Below are 22503 nucleotides of genomic sequence, written 5' to 3'. Positions count from 1 at the left end.
TGAGAGTCCAGTACAAAGAGGAGGACATAATAGACCTCAAGACACTGCCAAATGGCTCTGTCTCTTAGCGGCTACCCCAGTTTAAGTTAAGTCTAGAAAAGAGACAGAGAGAATGCACAGAGGACTAGGAATCATTGGAGTCATGCTCAAAAGATATCCTATTGACCTAAAAGAATAGCACAGTGGCGGTGCCAGAGAGATAGCATGGAGATAGAGAGTTTGCCTTGCATGCAGAAGGCCAGTGGTTCAAATCCCGGCATCCCATATGGTCCCCCTGAGCCTGCCAGGAGCGATTTCTGAGCGTAGAGCCAGGAGGAACCCCTGAGTGCCGCCGGGTGTGAGTCAAAAACAAAGCAATATGAAACAAACAAACAAAAAGAATAGCACAGTGGCATAGAAAGCCTGCCTTGCAACTGGAGGGTCATGAATTCAGTCTCTGGAGTGCCCAGAAATATCCTGGCAACTCTGCTTTCTGAAATTCCTGGTGCCACAAGCAATTTCTAGTGCATACCAGCCAGGTGTGCTTGGGCACCAAAGATAGGGTGTGACACAAACACAACTAAAAATATGCCATCACAGTAGCCAAGATAAATATATATAGCAGATAAGGCACTTGTCTTGCATGTGGCTCACTCAGTTTGATACCTGGCATCCCATATGGTACCTTGAGCTCACTGGGAGTGCTCTCTGAGCACAGAACTAGGAGTAGTAATCCCTAAGCACTCTTGGTGTGGTCCAAAACAGCAACAAAAAAATTTTTTTGAAGAAGTGTGACCTTTGCCGAGCATGCCACAATGGGCCCCACGATCATATCTGATGGGTCTCCACTTAGAGTGAACCCAAGTGAGCATGTGTGCAAGCAAAGGAGTGAACTCTGATGACATGTGACCCTCTGCCAGCACCAAAGCTAATAGTGGGAAGCCCCAGCCAAGTGGAGGGCCCCTGGTTACACATCACCCAAGGAAGGGAAGGGGAAAGGAGAGAGAGAGAACAAAAAGAAAAGGAAACATCTGTCTAAACGCCATTTCTTTCATTTTAATGAAGTAGAACCAGCAACTGGCTTCTCATAATTTTCAGGGGGGGAGAAACTGAGATATAGAAATGTTAAGTGACTCTCCCAGTGACACAGCAAATCAATGGAAGAAGGGAAAGATTGTACCTAAACAACCTAGAGATTTTGCCTGAAAGTGCAAACTTCAGCCTGAATGGTCAGAATCACAGCCAAGTTGTCTTGGCACCCACCGCGTAAGTCTCTCTCTTTCTTTCTTCTAAATAACACGGGTGAGGATGAAGCTCCGGATCCAGAGGTTTATTTACCATTCCTCAGCCTGACCTTCCAGAAAGAATGTCACTAAAGAGAAACAATCTTCTAGGGCTCCCAAACCCAGATTTTTCATTGGGATAAATTAGGATTTTAGTCTGAACAGGACAAAAGTGATGCTGACTATCTTCCCTTCAAAGGGGGGTTGGGGAAGCCCTTGAGTTTTTTCTTCCTGTCTGGCAGGAAATCTGAACATGTCACACAAATGTCAGAGCTGAAACTGCATAGCTCTTCTGTTGTTCAACCCATTTTGGATGGCCACTGGGAGAAAACAAAGAAGAACATCCACCTTCATGTGGTGAGGGCTGGGGGCTATTGGAAATGAAAAGCAGGGCTGAGGAAGCAGCTCAAAGGGCAGGAGAGCATGCTAGGCATGAAGGAGCCCTAAGTTTTGTCCCTATCATTATTGGTCCCCTGAGCACCCAGCCAGGTGTAGGCCCCAAGCACTGCACAGAAACAAAATCAACCGAAAGAATGATGAAAGAAGCTGAAAAGTGAAGCAGTAGAAGGAACCCAGGTTTTCCTATCTCAAGAACTGACTTAGTCTTTGAGACAAAAGAAGTCAGGAGCTCTGCTTACAGATTAAATTCCATTCTAACTCATGTCCCAATGTCGAGTTTTCTCATTGTGGAGGAGTGACTTCCATTCCAGCTAAGTGTGCCTTCAGAGGCAGGAGTCTATCTGTCTATCTCTCCATCTTTTCTCTCTCTTTCTCTCATTCTTTCTCTTCTCTCTCTCTTTTTCAAGACCAGCAAACACCCATCATAGAAGGTTCTCCTATTTAAAGAATGAATTAATTAGTAAAACAGTTGCAGAGAAATAACAGGAGATATTGGGGAGAGCTGAAGGAAAATATACCTAACTGTTTCAGAGCTTACTCCTGGCTTTGTGTTCAGAGATTACTCCTAGAGGGGACCGTATGTAGTGCTGGCGATTAAACTGGACTCAACTATTCCAATGAACTTTCTCTCTCCCCCCCCCTTTCCTTCTCATCCTAAAATGATTATGTAAAAAACGTTTGCATCATAACACCTAAAAGTATCTGTATCATCCTGTTGGCCTCTTATATATTCTATGGACAATAAACTGGTGACAATCATTCTAATTCAACTGGAGATGACACAACATGAATGGTGAACTAACTCATTCTCTTGAAATTCAGCCCCACACCTACCTGTGAGCAGGCTCCTAAAATCCTCTGTGCTTCATTTAGTCTCAAACGACCCTAGTGCTGTCCCGTCCACCACTACAGGTATGTGCTTGCATCTGGCAGGGACCTGGGAATTGTAAAGGCAGCCTGTGCCCTCTCAGGGACCAGCTCTGATCCGAGTCTCCACTTCCCTTCCGAGAATAAGTCTTGACTTTCCTCTGAACCAAAGGGGATGTGCCCTGATTCATTGACTGTGTGAACTAAAGATGGTTGAGGTTTCATGGGAGACTATCTTTTCTGGCTCTGATTCTTAGTACCTGTGTCCAACTGAAACAAAAGGGCTCCTTTTGGTGGCCTCAGCATCTTTCTCAGCCCAAATGGGATCATAATTGTGCCTCCATCTTGGGATCAGTAGATTAAATAAAACCTAGACTACATCAGCCTACTATCTGATAACCTCTCCTTGTTGATTATTGTTTATATCTACAAAATGGGGGCCCCTTGGTAGATACTCCATGACTTCTCAGATCTTCTACAAAGAACTTAAGAACTTTGAAGTGGGGGAACAGAGAGATAGTACACATCTTAAGGTATTTGCCTTGCATGTGACCAACCCTAGCTCAATCCTTGTGACCATTTAAGGTTCCCCCCACCAAGCACCACCAGAAGTGATCCCTGAGCATAAAGTGAGTAAGTTCTGAGCACTGCTGGGTATAACCCCCAAACAAAACCAAACAAAAAACAACAAAGAGCTTTGAGGTTGTCATTTGTGTGCTTCCTACATATCTGTCCTGTCAAATTCTTCCCAGATTATAACAAGTTTGAAATCTGGGGAGGGCAGGATGGAGCGGGTAGGACCTGCTCAGGAGTCCCTCAAGTTGCATGATCCCGAGAGAGATCAAACTGATGTAAATGGAACGTAATCCCTCTGCTTAGGCTTGCAAGAGGGAAAGACTAGAAGCTTCTCCAGGGGTTGAGAGGGGGTGAATCTCTTAGGCTCTCTGTTAAATTCCACCCATTAAGTGTGGAGCTAGGAACCTTCCACCAATTTGGGGGTATAACCTAGAAATCTGGGGCTGCTGTTCTTGGGGTTTCTAATGATCCTCCATCAGCTCTTTAGCACATCCCTCAAAATGTAAGTTTTTATGATAAGAAAACTATAATTTCCTATCATTTTTTATAAGAAAACCAGATGGGGCTTGGGAAGATTATCACATAGGGCAACATGTGTTTAAATCAGGTTGCATGTTTAAACTGCCATTGTCGGTTTCCTTAAGGCATATTTTCTTTTCTTTTTTGGGGAGCTGGTGCTTATTTTGGGGCCACACTTGGTGACACTCAGGGCTTATTTTGTCTCTGCACTCAAGGATCATTCCTGGCATGGGGGATTGAATACAAGTTAGGAGCATGCAAGACAAACATTTTACCACTGTACTATCAGAGTTTTACTTTTCAGACTTTTTCTTTTCTCTTCTCTCTTTTACTTTGTTTGTTTAATTTGGCTTCACACCCAGCAATGCTCAGTGGTCACTCCTGAGAATTGGCTCCTGGCAGTGCTTGGGGGAACCATCTGAGGTGTTTGTGGTTGAACTAGGCTCAGCCACGAGCAAGGAAGTTCATTATCCACTGGGCTGTCTCTTTGCACCTTTCACCAGATTTTTATTAATCACAAAATCAGCTGCTTGATAACTTTCTGAGAATCATTTCACTGGACTGATACTGATGTCCTCCTCAAAAATTAATACCCACAACCACATACTGATGAGAGAAAAAGGTTTTTACTAAAAACACTTAATCATGGGTTAAAAAAATTTCAGTAAGTTGGCTGCCCAAACCTTGAGTCAACTAGATCTGGGAAACTTGGTGAGGCCAAAGAGAAAGCTTAATTCCGAGCGGAGCCTCTCTCTTGGCTGGAAACATCAACCCAGGTGCTCCCTCCTAAGCCATCTGCAGTCTGTGATTAGAGGCCCTAATGGCCCTAATGCCTCCAGTGTGGTGTTTAAACCAATAATGCTTCAGAGAAGTGACGGTATGTTTAATAATGGCTTAATGACTGCTCGTGAGATGCAAGGCTTCTGGTTCCTGTTTGCCCTTGATTTACAACCCAGCCCGGGCTGAGGACAGCCAAGAAACCTCCTTTAAGCCCCCAGCGGAAGAGGGAGGTGTTCACACCAGACCTCTCAGATTCCTTTAAAAATTGAGAATTTAAATGAAATACAAATGACGTCTGCCTCCTGGCCCCTCTCACTCATTTCTGGAGCACCAAGAATTAAACACTGGATATGAAAATACAGAAGCAGTACATTGGTTATTTCCACCAAGCTTAGGTAGATGTCGGTTGCTTCTCTTTTCAGGAATTCTTTATCTATCTATCTATCTATCTATCTATCTATCTATCTATCTATCTATCTGTCTGTCTGTCTGTCTGTCTGTCTGTCTGTCTGTCTATCTGTCAATCATCTATTTATCTGGTTTAGAGGGCACATCATTGGTGCTCAGGGCTTACTTCTGGCTCTGTGTTTGGTGGGAGTTACTCTGGCTGATGATTGAGGATCATGCACTGGAAATTGAGCCAGAGGCTCCAAAATACACAGTGTATTCTCGATCTTTTGAGTCATTTCTCCAGCTGCATTTTTGTGTGCTCAGAAATCACTCCTAGAGGTGCTCAGGGAATCATATGGGGTGCCAGGACTATTGGCAAGCTTTCTTCCTTTCTCTTTCTTTCTTTCTTTCTTTCTTTCTTTCTTTCTTTCTTTCTTTCTTTCTTTCTTTCTTTCTTTCTTTCTTTCTTTCTTTCTTTCTTCTTTCTTTCTTTCTTTCTTTCTTTCTTTCTTTCTTTCTTCTTTCTTTTCTTTCTACTTTCTTTCTTTCTTTTTCTTTCCTCTTTCTTTCTCTTTCTTTCTTTCTTTTTCTTTCTTTCCTCTTTCTTTCTCTTTCTTTCTTTCTTTTTTCATTTTTGGATCACACTCGGTGGTGTGGTGGTGTGACTCTACATTCAGGAATTACTCCTGGCTGGCTTGGGGGACCATTTGGGAAATTGAGGCTTGAAGAACCTGAGTTGACTACATGCAAAACAAACACCCATGCAAGACAAATATTGTACTATCACTCTGCCCCCCAAGTAAGCACTTTAACTTTTATACTATGATCTCTCTTTCCAGTTTTAAGCTACTACTAGCCTATCTCAGCTTCCCTTTGTCTGGGGAGCCCCATCAGTCCATGTCCTCTTTCCTCTAAAATGGCAGAGGGTGGCAGCAGTTCTGAGGTCTGAAACTAGACAGTCTCTCTGCAGGGATCCCAGGTCCCCAAAAACCACAAGGACATTTGTCCAGAAAGAACATGCACTCATTCAAAAGCAAAATCCTTTGGTGGTCTTGTCCACCTGCTTCCAGGGTAGTCTCTGCAGCACCCCACTTGACCCCCAGAGTGCCTGAGACTTCCAGTCTCCCTGTTTTCTCTGCTTGCTTAGCTCCAGAGCCAGAACTATCGGGGAGCACAAGAGAAAGTCTCTTTTTAAGGACGGTAAGAAAGGCAGGTCCTACAGTAAATCCAACAGCGCCCATGCTGGGACTGGGGTCTCAGGAGCTGCTCCACCCAACACCATGCCCAGTTTGAGAGAAGAAAGCTTCTCTCCGAGGGAGAAACAGAGACTCCCCAGCTTTCTAAGGAGGTAATTTCTCCGCCTGCGGGAAGGAAGCATGATGAAGGCAAGTCCCAGATCAGTCCTACCATCAATTCTGGATGGTGCCTGGAGACCAGGCCTAAAAGTTTCGGGGGAGGTTGTGTGCTGGGAACTCAAGAGGAGTCCCCACTTGCTTCAATGGCCTCTCCCCCTTTAGGGGCAGGCTCCTACAGAATGGATGCCAAGAGTACTCTAAATAAGGGGCTTCTTCCCAAGGTGGGCAGACAAAAAGGGACCCCCTGATCTGCAAAAGTTTAGGATAAGAGGCTAATAGGGGTGATAGGGGGAGGCCTCCGGGCTGAGAGGGGTTAACCGGCGCTGGATGCACGTGACGTGGATGGTTCCAGCATTAAGTCAGAGGCAAGGCCCCCCTCCCCTGTCCTCCGCCTCCCGCGGCGCGCGCCGCTCCCGGGGGCTCCGCGCCTCCAAACCCAGGTCCCTCCCCTTTGGCGGGCTCTCACAGGCCGCGAGCCCCGGAGCCTCGGCGGCCTAGGCGCCCCAAATCGGAGGCATGGACCCCGATCGCTGTGCGTCCTTCTCCGTGGGGCCCGGACCTGGCCCCTATGCGGCTGCAGGGGACGACTCTCCAGGAGAACCAGGCACCCCCGCCACTGCACCCCATTTGCACCCTGCACCTCCCCGGGGTCCGAGGCTGACCCTTTTCCCCAATTGCGGACCCCTGGAGCCCTACTTCCCCGAGCCCGCCAAGCCGCCCGCCAAGTACCTGCAGCAGGTCCTTGGAGCTGGACCGGCCCTCAACGGCAGCAACTTCTACGAGGGACCCGCGGAAGGTAATGCGGGGTGCGGGGTGCAGCCTATTCAGTTCCTTGACGCTCCTGGGGTGCTTAGGGCCTCTTCCACTCCTTTCCATCTCTGCCTGTCTCTACTTTTGGGGCCCTCGAGGCGAGCGCTCCTTCGAGCTTTGCAAGCGCTGGCCAAGGCCCTCCAAGGCCGGGTGGCCGCAGCAGGCTGCAAACTGGGTGGAACGGCCGGGATGGGCCAAGGGATGGACACCGAGTCGGTTTGGGCTCCTTGAGTCACCCCAAACCCTTGTGTGTGGCCCCAAGACCAGGGGCTTTTGTGTATGGAGCCCCCCAGGGACTGCGGCCTGGCCTCCCCGGGACACTCCATTCCCAGGCCGGGCTTTGCGCACAGCGGGCAGCGCGCAGCCTGTGTACAAGATGCCGGGCAGCAGGTCCAGCTGCATCGGGGCCACAGGGCCAATGCCAGATAACGGTATTTTTATTTGGTTTTGGTTTTGGTTTTTGGTTTTGGGCCACCCCCGGTGACGCTCAGGGGTGACTCCTGGCTATGCGCTCAGAAAACCCTCCTGGTTTGGGGGTCCATATGGGACATTAGGGGATCCAACCAAGGTCTGTCCTAGGTTAGCCCATGCAAGGCAAACACCCTACCGCTTGCACCAACGCTCCGGCTCCCAGATAACGGTTTTCTGATTTCCCAGACTGACCTGGCCTTCACGTTGGTCGGTCGGTCGGAGCATCCCAGCTGGGTCGCCAAGCAGCCCCGACGCCCCGGCGCTGGGGTGTCCGGGAACCGCTGCCCGTGCCTTCCCTGAGGGGTCCCCAAGCTATCCTCCGCGGCTTAGGGGCGCTCGGAGATGGGGGCCCCCAAAGCCGAGCTGTCTCCGCCCGGCTGGCGCCTAGCGGGTCTCTGCGGGGCCTGGGCCCAGCCGGGTGGTGGGAATGTGCCGGGGAGGGTAGAGAGGTGTGCGGGAGGTCAGCGGAGGAAATGAGCGAGTCCTCGGAGCTGCTGCGTGTCTGAACCCTTTAAAAGCGGCTCTCCTGATAAAAACCACAGTTGGGACTTAATGAGAAGCAGTTGCCCTGGCTCCTCTGATCCCCTCCTGCCCTGCCAGGCGACGGCGGCCGGCGCAGCGCCCTGAGCATCGCCGGGGACACAGGTACTTGGGCACCTTGGTCCAGCTTTGCGCGCTCGACTCCCAGCCCTGCACGAAGGAAAGAAAGAAAGAAAAGAAAGGAAAGGAAGGACAGAAAGAAAGAAAGAAAGAAAGAAAGAAAGAAAGAAAGAAAGAAAGAAAGAAAGAAAGAAAGAAAGAAAGAAAGAAAGAAAGAAAGAAAGAAAGAAAGAAAGAAAGAAAGAAGAAAGAAAAGAGAGAGAGAAAGAAAGAAAAAAGAAAGAAAGAAGAGAGAAAGAAAAAAGAAAGAAAGAAAGAAAGAAAGAAAGAAAGAAAGAAAGAAAGAAAGAAAGAAAGAAAGAAAGAAAGAAAGAAAGAAAGAAAGAAAGAAAGAAAGAAAGAAAGCAAGCGAAAGAGCGAGCCTATGGGGCGTTTAAGATCCCTTGGGGATCAAAGTCAGAGAAGGAAAAGTCTCAGAAGAAATGCAAAAGAGGGAGCCGGAGAGATAGCACAGTTGTAGGGAGTTAGCCTTGCACGCAGCCGCTGACCCAGGGACAAATGGTGGTTCAAATCCTGGCATCCCATAGGGTGCCCCCAGCCTGCCAGGAACGATTTCTGAGCGTATAGCCAGGAGTAACCCCTGAGCGCTACCGGGTGTGACCCAAAAACAAAAACAAAAAGAAGAAAAGAAATGCAAAGAAGAGAAAAGAAAAGAAAAGAAAAGAAAAGAAAAGAAAAGAAATGCAAAGAGCGCAAAAGATCACCAAATAGAGGCTGGAGGCCGCAGAGCCGAACTTGCAGCCGGCCAGGGAGAGGAGAGGACTGAGCGAGAGGTAGAGCGCTGCCTCGGCAGGAACGAAGAGAGTCCAGAAAGTGAACGAATGAAAAAAAAAAAAAAGTCAAGAGCCGGCAGAGGATCGGATCGGATAGGACGAAGTGGATCAAGGGAGAAAGCGGCAGAGAACGAAGATGAGATGCAAACGAAAGAAGAAAAGGGGACACCCTAATAGAAGAAAGTGCCAACTCAAAGCAAGCCAGGAGAAAGGAACGAAAGATTCCAGTAAAGGCCCGGGAGAGGTATCGGGGATTGAAAGGCAACGGCCTTCCCAACGACCGAGCCCAGTTCCACTTCAGTCAGACGCTGCTTATGATTCCCAGCACCCCGGGGTGCAGGCAGAGAAAGATTTCGATTAATAGAAACACAGCGGCTCCTCAACAGATTGGTCCTGATTGCTGGGCGGTGGGCCGGCGATCACCCAGGTTTTTATGGCCAGCAGGCCTCGGTGAGCTGCACAACGGAGCCGAGCCACTTAGGGGTCGGTACCAGAGGGTCTCAGGTTATCAGAACCATCAGTCTCTTTGGAGGAAAGTAGCAAGCCAAGTGGGAACTCGCCTTATTTCGCTTTTTTAAAATAACGGACCCTAAAAAAAATAAATAAATAAATAAAACGAATAAAATAACGGACCCTGGGAAGTGCCACTTCAGCCCAGTGAACACGCAGCTGCGTCCCAGCTGCTTCCACACGATGCTCTCCGATACCCCGGCAGGCAGTCAGGGTCTCTGGCCAGGTAGCCCACGCGTGGCCTGTCCCACGTTTGGCCCAGCACGAGGCTCTGGAGCTTCGTCGTTTGCAGAATGTGCGTGCTCTTTGCGGGCTGGGGAAGCGCAAGGGCCCAATTGTGTCCTTGGGCCCAGCTTGGAGGGAGCCCAGAGGGAGCCCAGAGGGGTCCGAGGGGCTCCCTCCCGGAGTGGAGTGGCTGCGAGCAGGAAGAACCGAACCCGAAGCCCTGGAGGAATAGGACAATATGACAATCCCCGGGCGTCCCACCCATGCCGGGAGGCCCAGGGAGATCTCCCCGGCACCGCTGCATGGGATGTGGGGACTTGGACATGCAGCTTCTTTGTGAAGGCCAGTTTTCAGGAGCCCAGGGCGCAGAGAACCCCTCAAATTGCCAGAGACACCCCACGGGCAGCAAAGAAGAAGGAGGCACGGGACCGAAGAGATAGCATGAAGGTAGGGTGTTTGCCTCGCATGCAGAAGGACCGGTGGTTTGAATCCCGGCATCCAATATGGTCCCCAGAGCCTGCCAGGAGCGATTTCTGAGCGTAGAGCCAGGAGGAACCCCTGAGCGCTGTCGGGTGTGACCTAAAAACCAAAACCAAAAAAAAAAAAGAAGAAGGAGGAGGAGGAGGAGGAGGAGGAGGAAACAGTGCATTTGGTGGATGGTGCCTTTGATGGAACTGCAGAAACTGCAGGGCTGATGGGACCACCCGCCGCTGGACTGCCTTAGTGCCCGGGAGCCACTGCCAGCGGTTCGGCAGCTTGCCTGGGATGGGAAAGTGCTGAGAACCGAGTCAGAGTGAGTTAGAGCCGCGCGCGGCCACCTAGAAGGGCTGAGCTGAGCTCCTGATCCCAGCATAACGGTTGTGCGCTCCACGGACACCCAGGAGGAGCCCCTGGATCCCTATCTCTCACAGAAGCACCAACCCTTCTCCACCTTGCACCCCACCGGGCTGCTCCTTCCTGCCCACAGCAACGACTACCTATGCTAAGTCCTGTACAGCTTCAGTCTTTCTTTCCCTGTGACCTTCAGTTCTGTAGCTGCAGCGGGTGGGGGATGGCGCGTGGGGGGCTTCTTGTGTTGCCTGACCTGGTCCTGCGCCTTTTGATCCAACTCCCTCACTGGACTCTGGTTGGCCCGCACCTCCAGACATTGTTAGGCACTCTTGGAGGCATACCTCTGTTCTCTGAAGAAAGAAATGCCTCTGCCCCACTCGAGGCAGATTAAGGAAGGAGGTGGAGGCAGAGACCAGGGGAGACAGCTCCAGTTCCAGGCACAGCCAGAGCTGAAGTCAGTGGGCTTGCCCGTGAAGGTGTGTGTGGCGTGAGCATTTGTACTGCGAAGTCCCCCCTCCCCATCCCTGCTTCCATTCTTGGAGTGTTTATGATGAAGTTTCAGAAGTAGGAGTGTAGGGGAGCCCGTCCAGGACCCTGTCTCTTCTTCTGGACAGACTTTATTGGGAGAAACAACCTGTCCAGAATTTTGGGGAGCCATCTACAGTGATGCAGATGCTCCCCAAGACCCTATCCTGTATACAGTCTTACCCTTTTTCTGCCTAGAGTCCTACAGGACTTCTCTAGAACCTCAGAATTCCTGCTTCTGCCCAGATTTGCAGTCTATGAAGAACATTCCAGAGTCTGGGATGGTTTTCAGTTCTCAGGTTCCATTTTGATCCCAAGTTTCTACCACATGAAAGTACCCTTAGAACCAGAAAGCATGGGGGCAGGGCTGGAGAGATAGCATGGAGATAGGGCATTTGCCTTGCATGCAGAAGGTCGGTGGTTCAAATCCGGACATCCCATATGGTCCCCCAAGCCTGCCAGGAGTGATTCCTTTTTTTTTTTTTTTTTTTTTTTGGTTTTTGGGCCACACCCTGCGATGCTCAGGGGTTACTCCTGGCTGTCTGCTCAGAAATAGCTCCTGGCAGGCACGGGGGACCATATGGGACACCGGGATTTGAACCAATCACCTTTGGTCCTGGATCGGCTGCTTGCAAGGCAAAGCCACTGTGCTATCTCTCCGGGCCCCAGGAGTGATTTCTGAGCGTAGAGCCAGGAGTAACCCTGAGCACTGCCGGGTGTAACCCAAAAACCAAAAAAAAGAAAAAGAAAGAAAGCATGGGGTGGGGACTGGATGCCTTCTGGTGACCCCCACTGTCATCCCCAAAAAAACCCCCAGGCTGAGGAACTTAATTCAGAGCCTGGGTTTTCCTGGGAAGTCAATGACCCTCTCTTGATGAAGACAGTCTTTGCCTTCTCATCCTCCACATCACAGACTGGCAGAAAACCCTGTGCCCCAGATAAGCGCTGGGTCCTAACACCATGGCACTCAGGAAGGAGATCCTGGTACAAGAGGCCAGGCCCCCTCTGAAGATGGTGGGGGTGGGGCCAGGAAAGGGGCTGTGAGTGGTGGGGGGCATCTTCCTGGCGCCCAGGCTAACTGTTGAGAACAGATTTCATGCTGACTCTGCTGGGGGTGCTTGCCAGAGGGAAGAGACTTGGAGAGGACATTTGAGGTGACCTATTTTCACCACTCCCCAATCCCTACCTCCCACCCCCACCCTTGCTTCTAAGGGGAAATTTATAGGGTGGGCTGCTGGGAACTGATCCCAGCCCAGCGGGTCCCCATCTCCACCATGGGGACTCCGGAGAGCTGTCAGAAACTCCAGGAGAAGTGGTTATGAGGCTGTGGTGATGAAGTTGGGGCCTGTGCTCTGTGCTAACAGGGGCCCCCACTCCCACCCCACCCAGCAGACTCTCCCCCAAGCCCAGCCTGTCTCTTACAATCTTGGGGGGCGTTAGACCACAGCTCTTGGAAGCTTCTTCGCCCCGGCTTGCTTCATACCTCAGGGCTAGGGGAGGAGATTTGACCTGACTCCAAGACTTTCAGAGAATGAGATCTAGTAAGACCAACCAAAGGGGCCCTATTCGGGCTGGCTTGGGTCTAACACACACATGGAGATGCTAAAACATGAGAGTCAAGGCCTGGAGAGTGGAGGACAAGTGGGTGCTTCCTGGCAGGGGTTGTTGTGGGGAGCCAACCCCCCCCCCACATCCCAGAGTTTGGTTCTGCCACGGTGGCGCCAATCCTGGCACCTCCACACCCTGGGGGATGCTCTGCCACAGAGCAAGCACTTCCCCGAAATGAACCCCCCTCTGTCCTGGCCCGGAGGATCCACCCAGACCACAGAGCACACAGCTCCCCAGGGTCCCCTCCCCAGCTGGAGGTACAGCACGAAGGCTCTCATGGAGGGTGACTGTCTAGAAAGGAAGGGGGATGGAACGAGGCGTCAACTTCCCCTCACCCCATTCCACTCACAACCCCCCCCCTTCCGCTCTCACCCTCCTTTCTGTGTTTTCCATTGCAGCTGAGGAGAAGGCTGCCAAAGCTGCCAGCTTCCCCCAGTTACCCTTGGACTGCCGAGGGGGCCCAAGGGACGGACCCTCCTCAAACTTGCAGGGCTCCCCAGGCCCCTGCCTGGCCAGTCTGCGTGTCCCCTTGTCACCAGGACTCCCTGACTCGATGGAGTTAGTCAAGAACAAGAGCAAGAAGCGCCGTAACCGCACAACCTTCAGCACATTCCAGCTGGAGGAACTGGAGAAAGTTTTCCAGAAAACCCATTACCCTGATGTGTATGCCCGTGAGCAGCTGGCTCTGCGCACAGACCTGACGGAGGCCCGAGTTCAGGTGAGGCACCCCAGCCCGCAGGGCTCTCGATCCTCCTTACCTCGGGAAGTGGAATGGGGAGGCCCTCCTCCCACAGGCTGCCAGTCATGGGGGAACCTGATGCTGCCTTGGGCCTGACAGTCCTAGCTCTGCCTCCCTCTCCCTCAGCTTAGGAAGAGAGTGATAGTGTCATCTTTTTTATTTATTTATTTATTTATTTTTTGGTTTTTGGATCATACATACCCGGCAGCTCTCAGGGGTTCCTTCTGGCTTTATGCTCAGAAATTGCTCCTGGCAGGCTTGGGGGACCGTATGTGATGCCGGGATTCGAACCACCGTCCTTCTGCATGCAAGGCAAATGCCCTACCTCCATGCTATCTCTCTGGCCTGATAGTGTCATCTTTTTTTTGGGTGGGGGGGAGGTGTTGCTGAATCTTTGAAACTTGCTGATGCTGACAATGAAAAAGATTCACTGTGCAGGAAGAGTGAGACAGGAAGGCTCCGAGGAAAATTGGTAGCCTGAAAATCCAGAAAGGGGTGGGGTGACTGAGCTAGTAACCAATTAGGCTGGAGCCGTCTTAGCATAGTCTTGCTCTCGAATGCATGCTCCGGAAGCAGGGCAGAGGACTGAGACTTGGGCTACTGAGGGGACCTCAGAGCAGATTTACCCCCAACCATAGAGGACTTGGAGCAAAAGCAGAGCTCATGACAGCTACCCTGTGCAATACTTTCCAGAACTTTGTGGGGAGGCCATAAAGGCACTGACTGGCCAAACTCAGGCAGGCAAAAAGCCATTTTGTAGAGGCAGCCCACAGCAGAACTCAGCCTGGGCACCAGGCACTGGGACTCTTTTCCCCTTCTCTGTGGGGTCCTGGCATGCCGTTCAAGTGGTACCCAGAAGAGACTACCATCAGTGGACCCTCTTGCCTTCTGGCCCAGTATTCAAAATTCCCCTCCCTCCACGATGGGTCGAGAACTGAGTTTAGCTGGCCACAGACACCTGTATTTATGGGGCATGTGTCCCAATCTTCTTAGCCTTCAGACCCTGGCATAATGGGGTCTGCGAATGCCCCAGGTTTGGAAGCTGCCCTAGAGTTTGAATGTTTCCTCTATCAGAAGAGGAAAAGCTTACATGGGGCAGGTACAGAGGCCGGGCCTTTGGGAGGGTAGAGGAGAGTGTGGGCTGTTCTGGCTGTCTGGCCACAGGACAGAGAATAAAGAAGACAGGACAAGGCTAGAGAGATAACGTGGAGGTAGGGCATATGCCTTGCATGCAGAAGGATGATGATTCAAATACCAGCATCCTATATGGTCCCTCGAGCCTGCCAGGAGCGATTTCTGAGCGTAGAACCAGGAGTAACCCTTGAGTGCTTCTGGGAGTGACTCAAAAACAAAACAACAACAACAAAAAAAAAAACAGGACAGGCAGCTGGGTAAATGGTAGCCTCTGCTCTGGCCTGGACAGGCCATGCACACACTTGTCTAGGGTCTGGGGAGTGGGCAGGCCCCTTCTTATGTGCCAGGGCCCTGCTTCTTACACAAATAGAGACAGCCACAATGAAGTGGGGTGTGTGAGCACACACACACACACACACACACACACACACACACACACACACACACACAGACGTCCTTCTATCCTGATTCCCTCCTACATCCCTAAAAAGCAGGTAGATTGTTTGGTTTGGTTTCATTTGGTTTTGATAGTACCAATGTCTTGCCTAGAGTCTGACAGATTTATTTATTCAATGAAAATGTTATCTTAGGCATTGTGATTTACACTATTGATAATGGCAGTGTTTCATAGGTTTCATACCTAAAGGATTCCAGCACCGCATCCTTCACTGGAGTGCCCACTTCCCTCCACCATTGCCCCAGTGTTCTCCCTCATTTTATTCCACCAATTCCTTGCAGTGATAAACTTTCTCCTAAAGCTTTCTCCAGTCACTTAATTATTAAAAGATAGAGGGGCCAGAGGGACAGCACAGTGGTAAGGTATTTGCTTTGCATGTGGTCAACCTGGGGTGGACTCTGATTCAATCCCCAGCATCTCATATGGTCCCGAGCCTGCCAGGAGCGATTTCTGAGCACAGAGCCAGGACTAACTCGTGAGTGCCGCTGGGTGTGGCCCCCCCCCCAAAACAAATAAAAAAAAAAGGTAAAGCAATAAAAAATAAAAATGAGGGCCTGGAGAGATAGCATGGCGGCGTTTGCCTTGCAAGCAGCCGATCCAGGACCAAAGGTGGTTGGTTCGAATCCCGGTGTCCCATATGGTCCCCCGTGCCTGCCAGGAGCTATTTCTGAGCAGACAGCCAGGAGTAACCCCTGAGCAACGCTGGGTGTGGCCCAAAAACAAAAAACAAAAAAAAAAAAAAAAAGAAAAAAGAAAAATGAAGGTGCTGGAAAAAAAAAAAAAAGGAGCCAGAGAGATAGCACAGTGGTAAGGTGTTTGCCTTACACGCGGCCAATACAGGACAGACAATACAGGACGGACCCCAGTTTGAATCCCGGAATTCCATATGTTCCCCCAAGTCTGCCAGAAGTGACTTCTGAGTGCAGAGCCAGGAGCAACCACTGAGCATCACCAGGTGTGACTCAAAAACAAACAAAACCCCCCCAAAATGATGGTGCTGGAGTAATAGCATAGTGGGCTCGATCCCTGGCATCCCATATGATCTCTAGGCTGCCAGGAGTGATATCTGAGCTCAGAGACAGGAGTAACCCCTGAACGCCACTGGGTGTGGCCCCCATTTATTAAACTATAAAATCATAAACTGCACACACTACCACATACAAATGTCATAGTCATAGGCATATGCCAAACCCAACGTGTGCAGCCCAGACAGCCAAGTGTCCCACGTGAAGGGCAGAGACCCTATGAATAAGACAACAATGATAGGAAGTGGCAAGTACAAGGAGAGCTCCAGGTATTCGGGGAGTCTAGTGGAAGGTGCCCAGAGCAGATTTGCCTGTAATGGTGGTGGTGGGGTGCAGATTCAAAACAACAAGGCAGCAGGGTCTGCCCTGGGCAAGTTGGGGAGCAGAAAAAGGGAGACCAAGCTGTGGACTGGAGATGAGGTACGAGGAGGCTGAGCTCAGGCTGACTTTCAGGGAGCCCCAATGACCTGGGCAGGAGGAAGACTGGAATAGACCCACCAGCCCTCAGCTCTCCCATGCCACGAAGCGGGTAGGCTAGAAAGGGGTGACACCAGAGCCTTCATTCTCCCCAGGGGAAAGTAGCCAGGGCCCTCAGGGCCACAGACTCCTGCATGGCTAGACTGGAAAGCCAGACAGTGTGACTCAGCCTGGTAGTGGAAGGAAGCAGCAAGAAGGTTCCATGGGGCCCATAAACTCTCAAGTCTGGACCTTCCTTCAGGCCTTCCCAGGGCACTGAAAATAGTGTAGATTTTTTTTCTTTTTTCTGCTTTTTTGGTTTTTGGGCCACCCCTGGTGACTCAGGGGTTACTCCTGGCTATGTGCTCAGAAATCACTTCTGGCTTGGGGGACTATATGGGACACCGGGGGATCGAACCACAGTCCATCCTAGGTTAACACATGCAAGGCAAACACCCTACCTCTTGCGCCACCGCTCTGGCCCCTGAAAACTGTAGATTTCTAAGTTCTATGATTCAAAACCCTCCAGTGTTTTTCAGCGGCTGAAAAACAAGGACAGAAGCGAGGCTCTGTCCTTGCATGTGATGATGGCCACCCAAGCACAGCCACACCACCCAGGGTTACCCCTGAGATCAGAGCCAGGAATAGTCCCAAACCTTCCCCTCCCACACCCCCCAGTAGCTGCCTCTGCTGCAGGAACTGCCTCAGGATTGCTTTAACTTCTCTCTGGGGGCAGGTCTGGTTCCAGAACCGCAGAGCCAAGTGGCGGAAGCGTGAGCGGTATGGTAAGGTGCAGGAGGGGCGAAACCCTTTCACGTCAGCCTACAACATCTCTGTGCTGCCCCGCACGGACAGTCACCCCCAGGTGAGAGTCCTCCATGGGGACTGCTTTGGGTTCTGTGGTCCCTGGCTCAACTCCTCCTCCCAGTGATAAATGAAAGCGCTTATGGAGAAAGCTGGTGCATAAGGACCACCAGAGGATTTTATGGGGAGCAGGGGCTTCCTGACATGTCAAAGTCAGAGTTGGGGGGAAGGAAGGGGGCAAAGAGGAGACTTCTGGGAAGTTTAAGGGCAGAGCAGAGCATCCCTGGGGCTGAGGAGCTCAGCCTGGGGTCCATGACACTTTTCTCTCTTTGCAGTTGCAGAACTCCCTGTGGCCCAGCCCAGGATCTGGGAGCCCCGGGGGTCCTTGCCTCATGTCTCCAGAGGGCATTCCCTCCCCATGCATGTCTCCATACTCTCACTCTCATGGAAACATGGCGAGCTTCATGGGGGTACCAGCCTCCCCCAGAGCCCATCCCGGCGTCTACTCCCTCCATGGTTTTTCCCCTGCCCTGAGCAGCCACAGCTTTGAGCCTTCCCCGGACAGCGACTATAAGTCTCCCAGCCTCGTCTCGCTCAGGGTGAAACCCAAGGAACCACCCGGCCTGCTGAACTGGACAACGTGAGCTAACGTGGCAGTGTGGACTTGTGGGCTAAGCTGCTCGCCCGGCCCCTCTCCTGTGCCCCGCTGCTGCTCCCGCCCCACCCCTGCCTGGATGCCAGAGAGTCTGAACACACCTCTGCTCCCCAGCCCCAGATGGTTCCTGGAGGCCCGGGCTGAACAGCAGGGACCCTCTGCCTCCCACTAGCAACCAGCCGCAGAGCAAGGCGGGGCTGCCCAGGAGAAAGGGGCTTCAAAGCATTCCTGCCACACACTGGTTCTCCTCCAAAACTCCAGGCTGGGGGAAGGCTTGATCCACCCTTGCTGGTCACCCCAAAGGCTGAAACAGCTCTCTGATGGGCTCCTGGAGGGAACTCAGGAACAGCATGAGCGCCTAATGCCTTAAAACTCCCGGGCCTGCACAGGACTGACTGCACTTGTTCCGGCTGCCACCAGAGGGCAAGCACCCAACGGACTGGCAGCAGCACTGGTTTGAAAGGAGGTGCCCATATAGGCTGCGTTGTCACCCTCCTTCCTTGTTGTCCCACCTCAAACATGATATGGAGTCAGCTCCTCCTTATGAGGACAGAAATCCCATTAGAAATCAACAAATATTTCCATGGGATCAGGTCAGAGCTATGTTGTCGGACTATCAAGGCCTCATTAACTAATCCATCCATTGGACATTGGTAAGAATAAAAAGAGCTTTACAGACTGAGTCCCCTGAGCCCACTATTTTGTCCTTGTTTTGTTTTGAGGCCACACCCGGTAGTGCTCAGGAATCCCTCCTGGTGGGCTCAGGGGACCATGTGGAGTGCCAGAGATTGAACCCAAGTTGGCCTTGTGCAAGGCAAATGCCCTACCTGATGCCCCGTGACCCCACTTTTATGTAAAACAACCAACAACAATAACAAAAATCACTGCCCATCAAAATAAAGGTGGCACTATTTTTCAGATCAGTGACCTGTCAGGCATGGAACCGTGAAGTTGGTCTGTGCAAGGACCTGGAAGTTAGAAGTGCTCTGGCTTCACTGTCTGGTAGTAATGATGCTAAGATGGCAGAGTTATAGGAAGGGAAAGTTCGAGAAGGAAGGGGCCTGGGCAAGCTGAGATTGGAACTTAAAAACCATGGGGAAAAGTGGGATGAAAGTCTGGGGGGCCCACTAATTGATCTGAGCTCTCAGTGCACCGGGATCCCAGAATGGCGGGGGTGGGGCAGCTGCTTCCCCCTCCCTCCCCCAGACAGTCCTCTGAGACTGTGTAAGTAGTGGGGGCAGAGACAAAAGCCAGGACTCTCCTTTCTTGTGGTTTCAGAGTATTACCCATTCTAGCCTTCACCCCCACTTTCTGCCTTATCTCTGCAGCTGGGAAGACAGGGGGAAAAAAAACCCTAACCAAGCCTGTGCCTCCCACCCTCCCTGTAAGCACAACCATATTGCAGGAGCTCAGCCTCCCCCAGCCTGTACCTCCTCTTCCAGGCACAAACAGCCCAACACACACAGACACACACACACACTCCCCCAGCCTGTCTCTCTCTCTCTCTCTCTCTCTCTCTCTCACACACACACACACACACACACACACACACACACACACACACACACACACACACACACACACACACACACACACACAACACAGCTCTCAGGGCTGTGCGGGCTCCTATCTTCCTCTCCCATCAATCAGGAGCACAGCTTCCCTAGTTTCCTCTGGAAATTGGGGCCCAGTGTGAGCCTATATGGTACTGTGGGTAGGAAGAGCCCAGGTAGCAGAGAAAGACACTTTCTGCTCCCTCTCGAACAGAGCTACCACGCTGGGCCATGAGAATGAATGTGGTGGCTGGAAGATGGCTCAAAGTGCCTAAGGAGAGGCTACTCATGCAGGAGGCATAGGTTCCATCCCTGTACTGCAAGTTCCCCCAAACACCCTGGGAATAACGCAAGCATGGAGCTGGGAGTGATGCCGAACACACACAAAAATATCCTAATACCCTAAAAAGGAAAGTTAACGAGGGTCAGAGATAGAAAAGGATTAAGGCCCTGAATCTAAATGTAGGTGACCCTAGTTTGATCCCCAGCACCCCATATGGTCCTTAAGAGTCCCACCTGGGGAGATCCCTGTATAGACAGTCGGGAGTAAACCCTCAGTACTGCCAGCTGTTGTTCCAAAATAAAAAATTAAAACAAACAAAATAGGAAGCCAATCTTCCACTTGGGTCTTCCTCATCCATGAACTGGGCAGCAGAATGTCAGACTTTCTATTTCAGCATATTTGTTTGTTTGTTTTCGTTTTTGGGTCAGCCGCAGCGCTCAGGGGTTACTCCTAGCTCTACGCTCAGAAATTGCTCCTGGCAGGCTTGGGGGACCATATGGGACGCCGGAATTCGAACCATCGTCCTTCTGCATGTAAGGCAAACACCCTACCTTCATGCTATCTTTAGGGCCCTATGTCAGCATATTTGATCTCAGGCAGTTAATACTGACTGCTTCTCCTGCTGTGGCACCAAATTGGACACCAGAGGGATAAGCCCAAAGGTCTCTCCACTCAGAGGTATAGAGGGAACAGGCTATGGAAGCCAGAGCAAAGGAAGTAAGTACAAGGGGGTGCCGAGGAGGTCCAGACTGAGGGGGAGAGGCAGCCCTGTGTGGAGGAAGGCCGGGGCGGGCAGAGGGGGGGAATGACACAGTGAGGCCAGAGCCCAAATACTGGCTCCCATCCAGGGGCATCTGCCCACAGCTCATATTTTTCTGTCCATTGACAGCTAAATGAAGAGAAAGCGAACTTCATGACTGCCTGCTTCACACATAATAAATATGAATGGGCATTTCAGAGCCTGTTCCTGGGATTATCTGTGAGCTGATGGCTTCTCCCACTGATGGGCCATCCCGCCAGTCTGTCCCCTGGCCTTCCACCTGCTTCCCATTAGTCCCCTACTCAATCCCGGCTTCCTTTGCTCCCCCACTCCCAAGGCCCTCACCTCTGAGACAGTCCCTAGGTCTCTAGGTACCCCAGTCTTGCTCCAGAAGTGACCTTAGGCTCCTGCTGAGGCCATGCTCCTGCATGTTCCTAACTTCTGGAAAAATTAAAGGGGTGCCCTCCCTGGAATCCCATGTGAAAAGGAGCTGCTAGTGGTCTCTCTTGGCCTCAGCAAGATCTAGCACGCCCAATTCCAGAGCCCTAAATCTCGGAGCTGGCAGGGGCACAGGAGAGCTTGAGGGTCCCAGTCCAGGCTTAGTCTCGGACCAGCACTGAGAAATGCTTCTCATTAGAAGCACTCAATCTTCCCTCCGTTTCCCTGGGTTGACACATTAACATGAGTTACAGCCCTGCAGTGCCGACCTCTGCAGCCCCAGAGGAATGGAGCTCTGCATAGCCCGTAGCCAGTATTCCCTGCTTGGCCGGCCCCACCAAGTCAGGAGAGCAACCCTCTTTGTTACTGCTGTCGCAGCCTCCCACCTCCCCACCCTACTGGACTCTAAGGGTCCCCTTGGGATCTGGGAGGTCCTGCAGACAGCTGTCTCCACTCCTACGGTATAACTATTCTCCTGTGCTCTCGGGGCTCTCTATCCTACTGGGCACTTGCTCATGCTGCAGCGTGGGTGGTGCCCTGCCCACCTGCTTGCCCAGGGAGGGCCCAGCCTGGAGTAGGCATTTAAGGGGCGGGAGCAAGGCTACCGCTGAGTGGCTGATTAGACTCAGAGCAGTATGCCAGGGATGCAAAGTCGAACAGTGAAAAAGGTGGTTCAAAATTCTGGAAGGGGCCTGTTTTGTAGGTACAATGCTTAGAGAGGCAGAGACAGAAAAGCCATTAGAAATAGAAAGAGGTGCTGCCATGTGTGGCATCATGTGCCCGTATCTGTGTGAGCACAGCTCAGGGAGAGACTCAGGTTGAGGCTGAGGGGGGAGGCTGCTTGTGGGGCCCAGCAAGGGCTCAGCCAAGGTCAAATCTGAGTGGTCAGCTAGGCTCCTGATGCAAGTGATTTGTCAAGAAACACACAGGAGCGAATACCAAGTCTAACCAATGGTGAATCAATGAGCAAGGAGACCAGGCCTCCAGCGTGATGACCCCAAGCCAAGTACCAGGATCCTATGTTAAGACTAGAGTGGTTCCTGCCAGACTGGGAGAAAGCACAGTGGCAAGTGCCATCAGGGGGATAAGGGTGCAATCTGGCAGGGATAAGCAGTGACCAATACCATGCAGGCAAGAAAACTGACTGGAGTAGAGATAATAAAAGGGAGAGTACAGAACTAGTACTTGCCCTGTATTGCCCACGGATCATGGTTCAATCCCTTGGCAGCACAGATGGTCTCCGAGCACTTCCAAGAATAGCCTCTGAACACTGCTACGCATGGTCCATGACTCCACCCTCCTTGCTCCCCAAAAAGAAAAGTCATAGAGCTGGAGGAGACATATCAGGGACTGCACTTTCTATGGCCAAGGCAATGTGAATTGGTTTTGCTTCCTTTTAATGTAAACAGAATACACAAACACATTCATAGCCCAACAGGACACAAGAGAATAACATATTTATATATAGATATTTACAGACCTCGCAAACCAAGAGGATAAATGGCACCTCTAACTTTCCATCCTAGTCCCACTGCTCCAAGTTAAAGGAAACTGAACCAGGGCCTGGGAGGGCGGTATCTCAACTCGCAAAGCACATAAAGTACGCCTAAGATGCCAATTTCCTGGCCTTCACCTGGC

At 51.3% G+C, this 22503-nt stretch overlaps 2 protein-coding genes across 2 annotated transcripts in view; one reads left to right on the top strand and one right to left on the bottom strand.

Annotated features, from left to right (window-relative positions):
• Positions 1 to 22503, bottom strand: part of LOC125997363 (glutathione S-transferase Mu 2-like) — a 436713-nt gene that overhangs the window by 79940 nt on the left and 334270 nt on the right. The gene's annotated exons all lie outside the window — the stretch shown is intronic.
• Positions 6662 to 17820, top strand: ALX3 (ALX homeobox 3). The gene is made up of 4 exons (XM_049765825.1): positions 6662 to 6944; positions 12960 to 13279; positions 17109 to 17237; positions 17512 to 17820. Exons 1-4 carry the CDS (start codon positions 6665 to 6667, stop codon positions 17818 to 17820), a joined length of 1038 nt encoding a protein of 345 aa, XP_049621782.1. The 5' UTR covers positions 6662 to 6664.

Source organism: Suncus etruscus, chromosome 19 (genome assembly GCF_024139225.1).
Source record: "Suncus etruscus isolate mSunEtr1 chromosome 19, mSunEtr1.pri.cur, whole genome shotgun sequence".
NCBI lineage: Eukaryota > Metazoa > Chordata > Mammalia > Eulipotyphla > Soricidae > Suncus > Suncus etruscus.
This window is presented reverse-complemented; position numbering and strand designations above follow the sequence as displayed.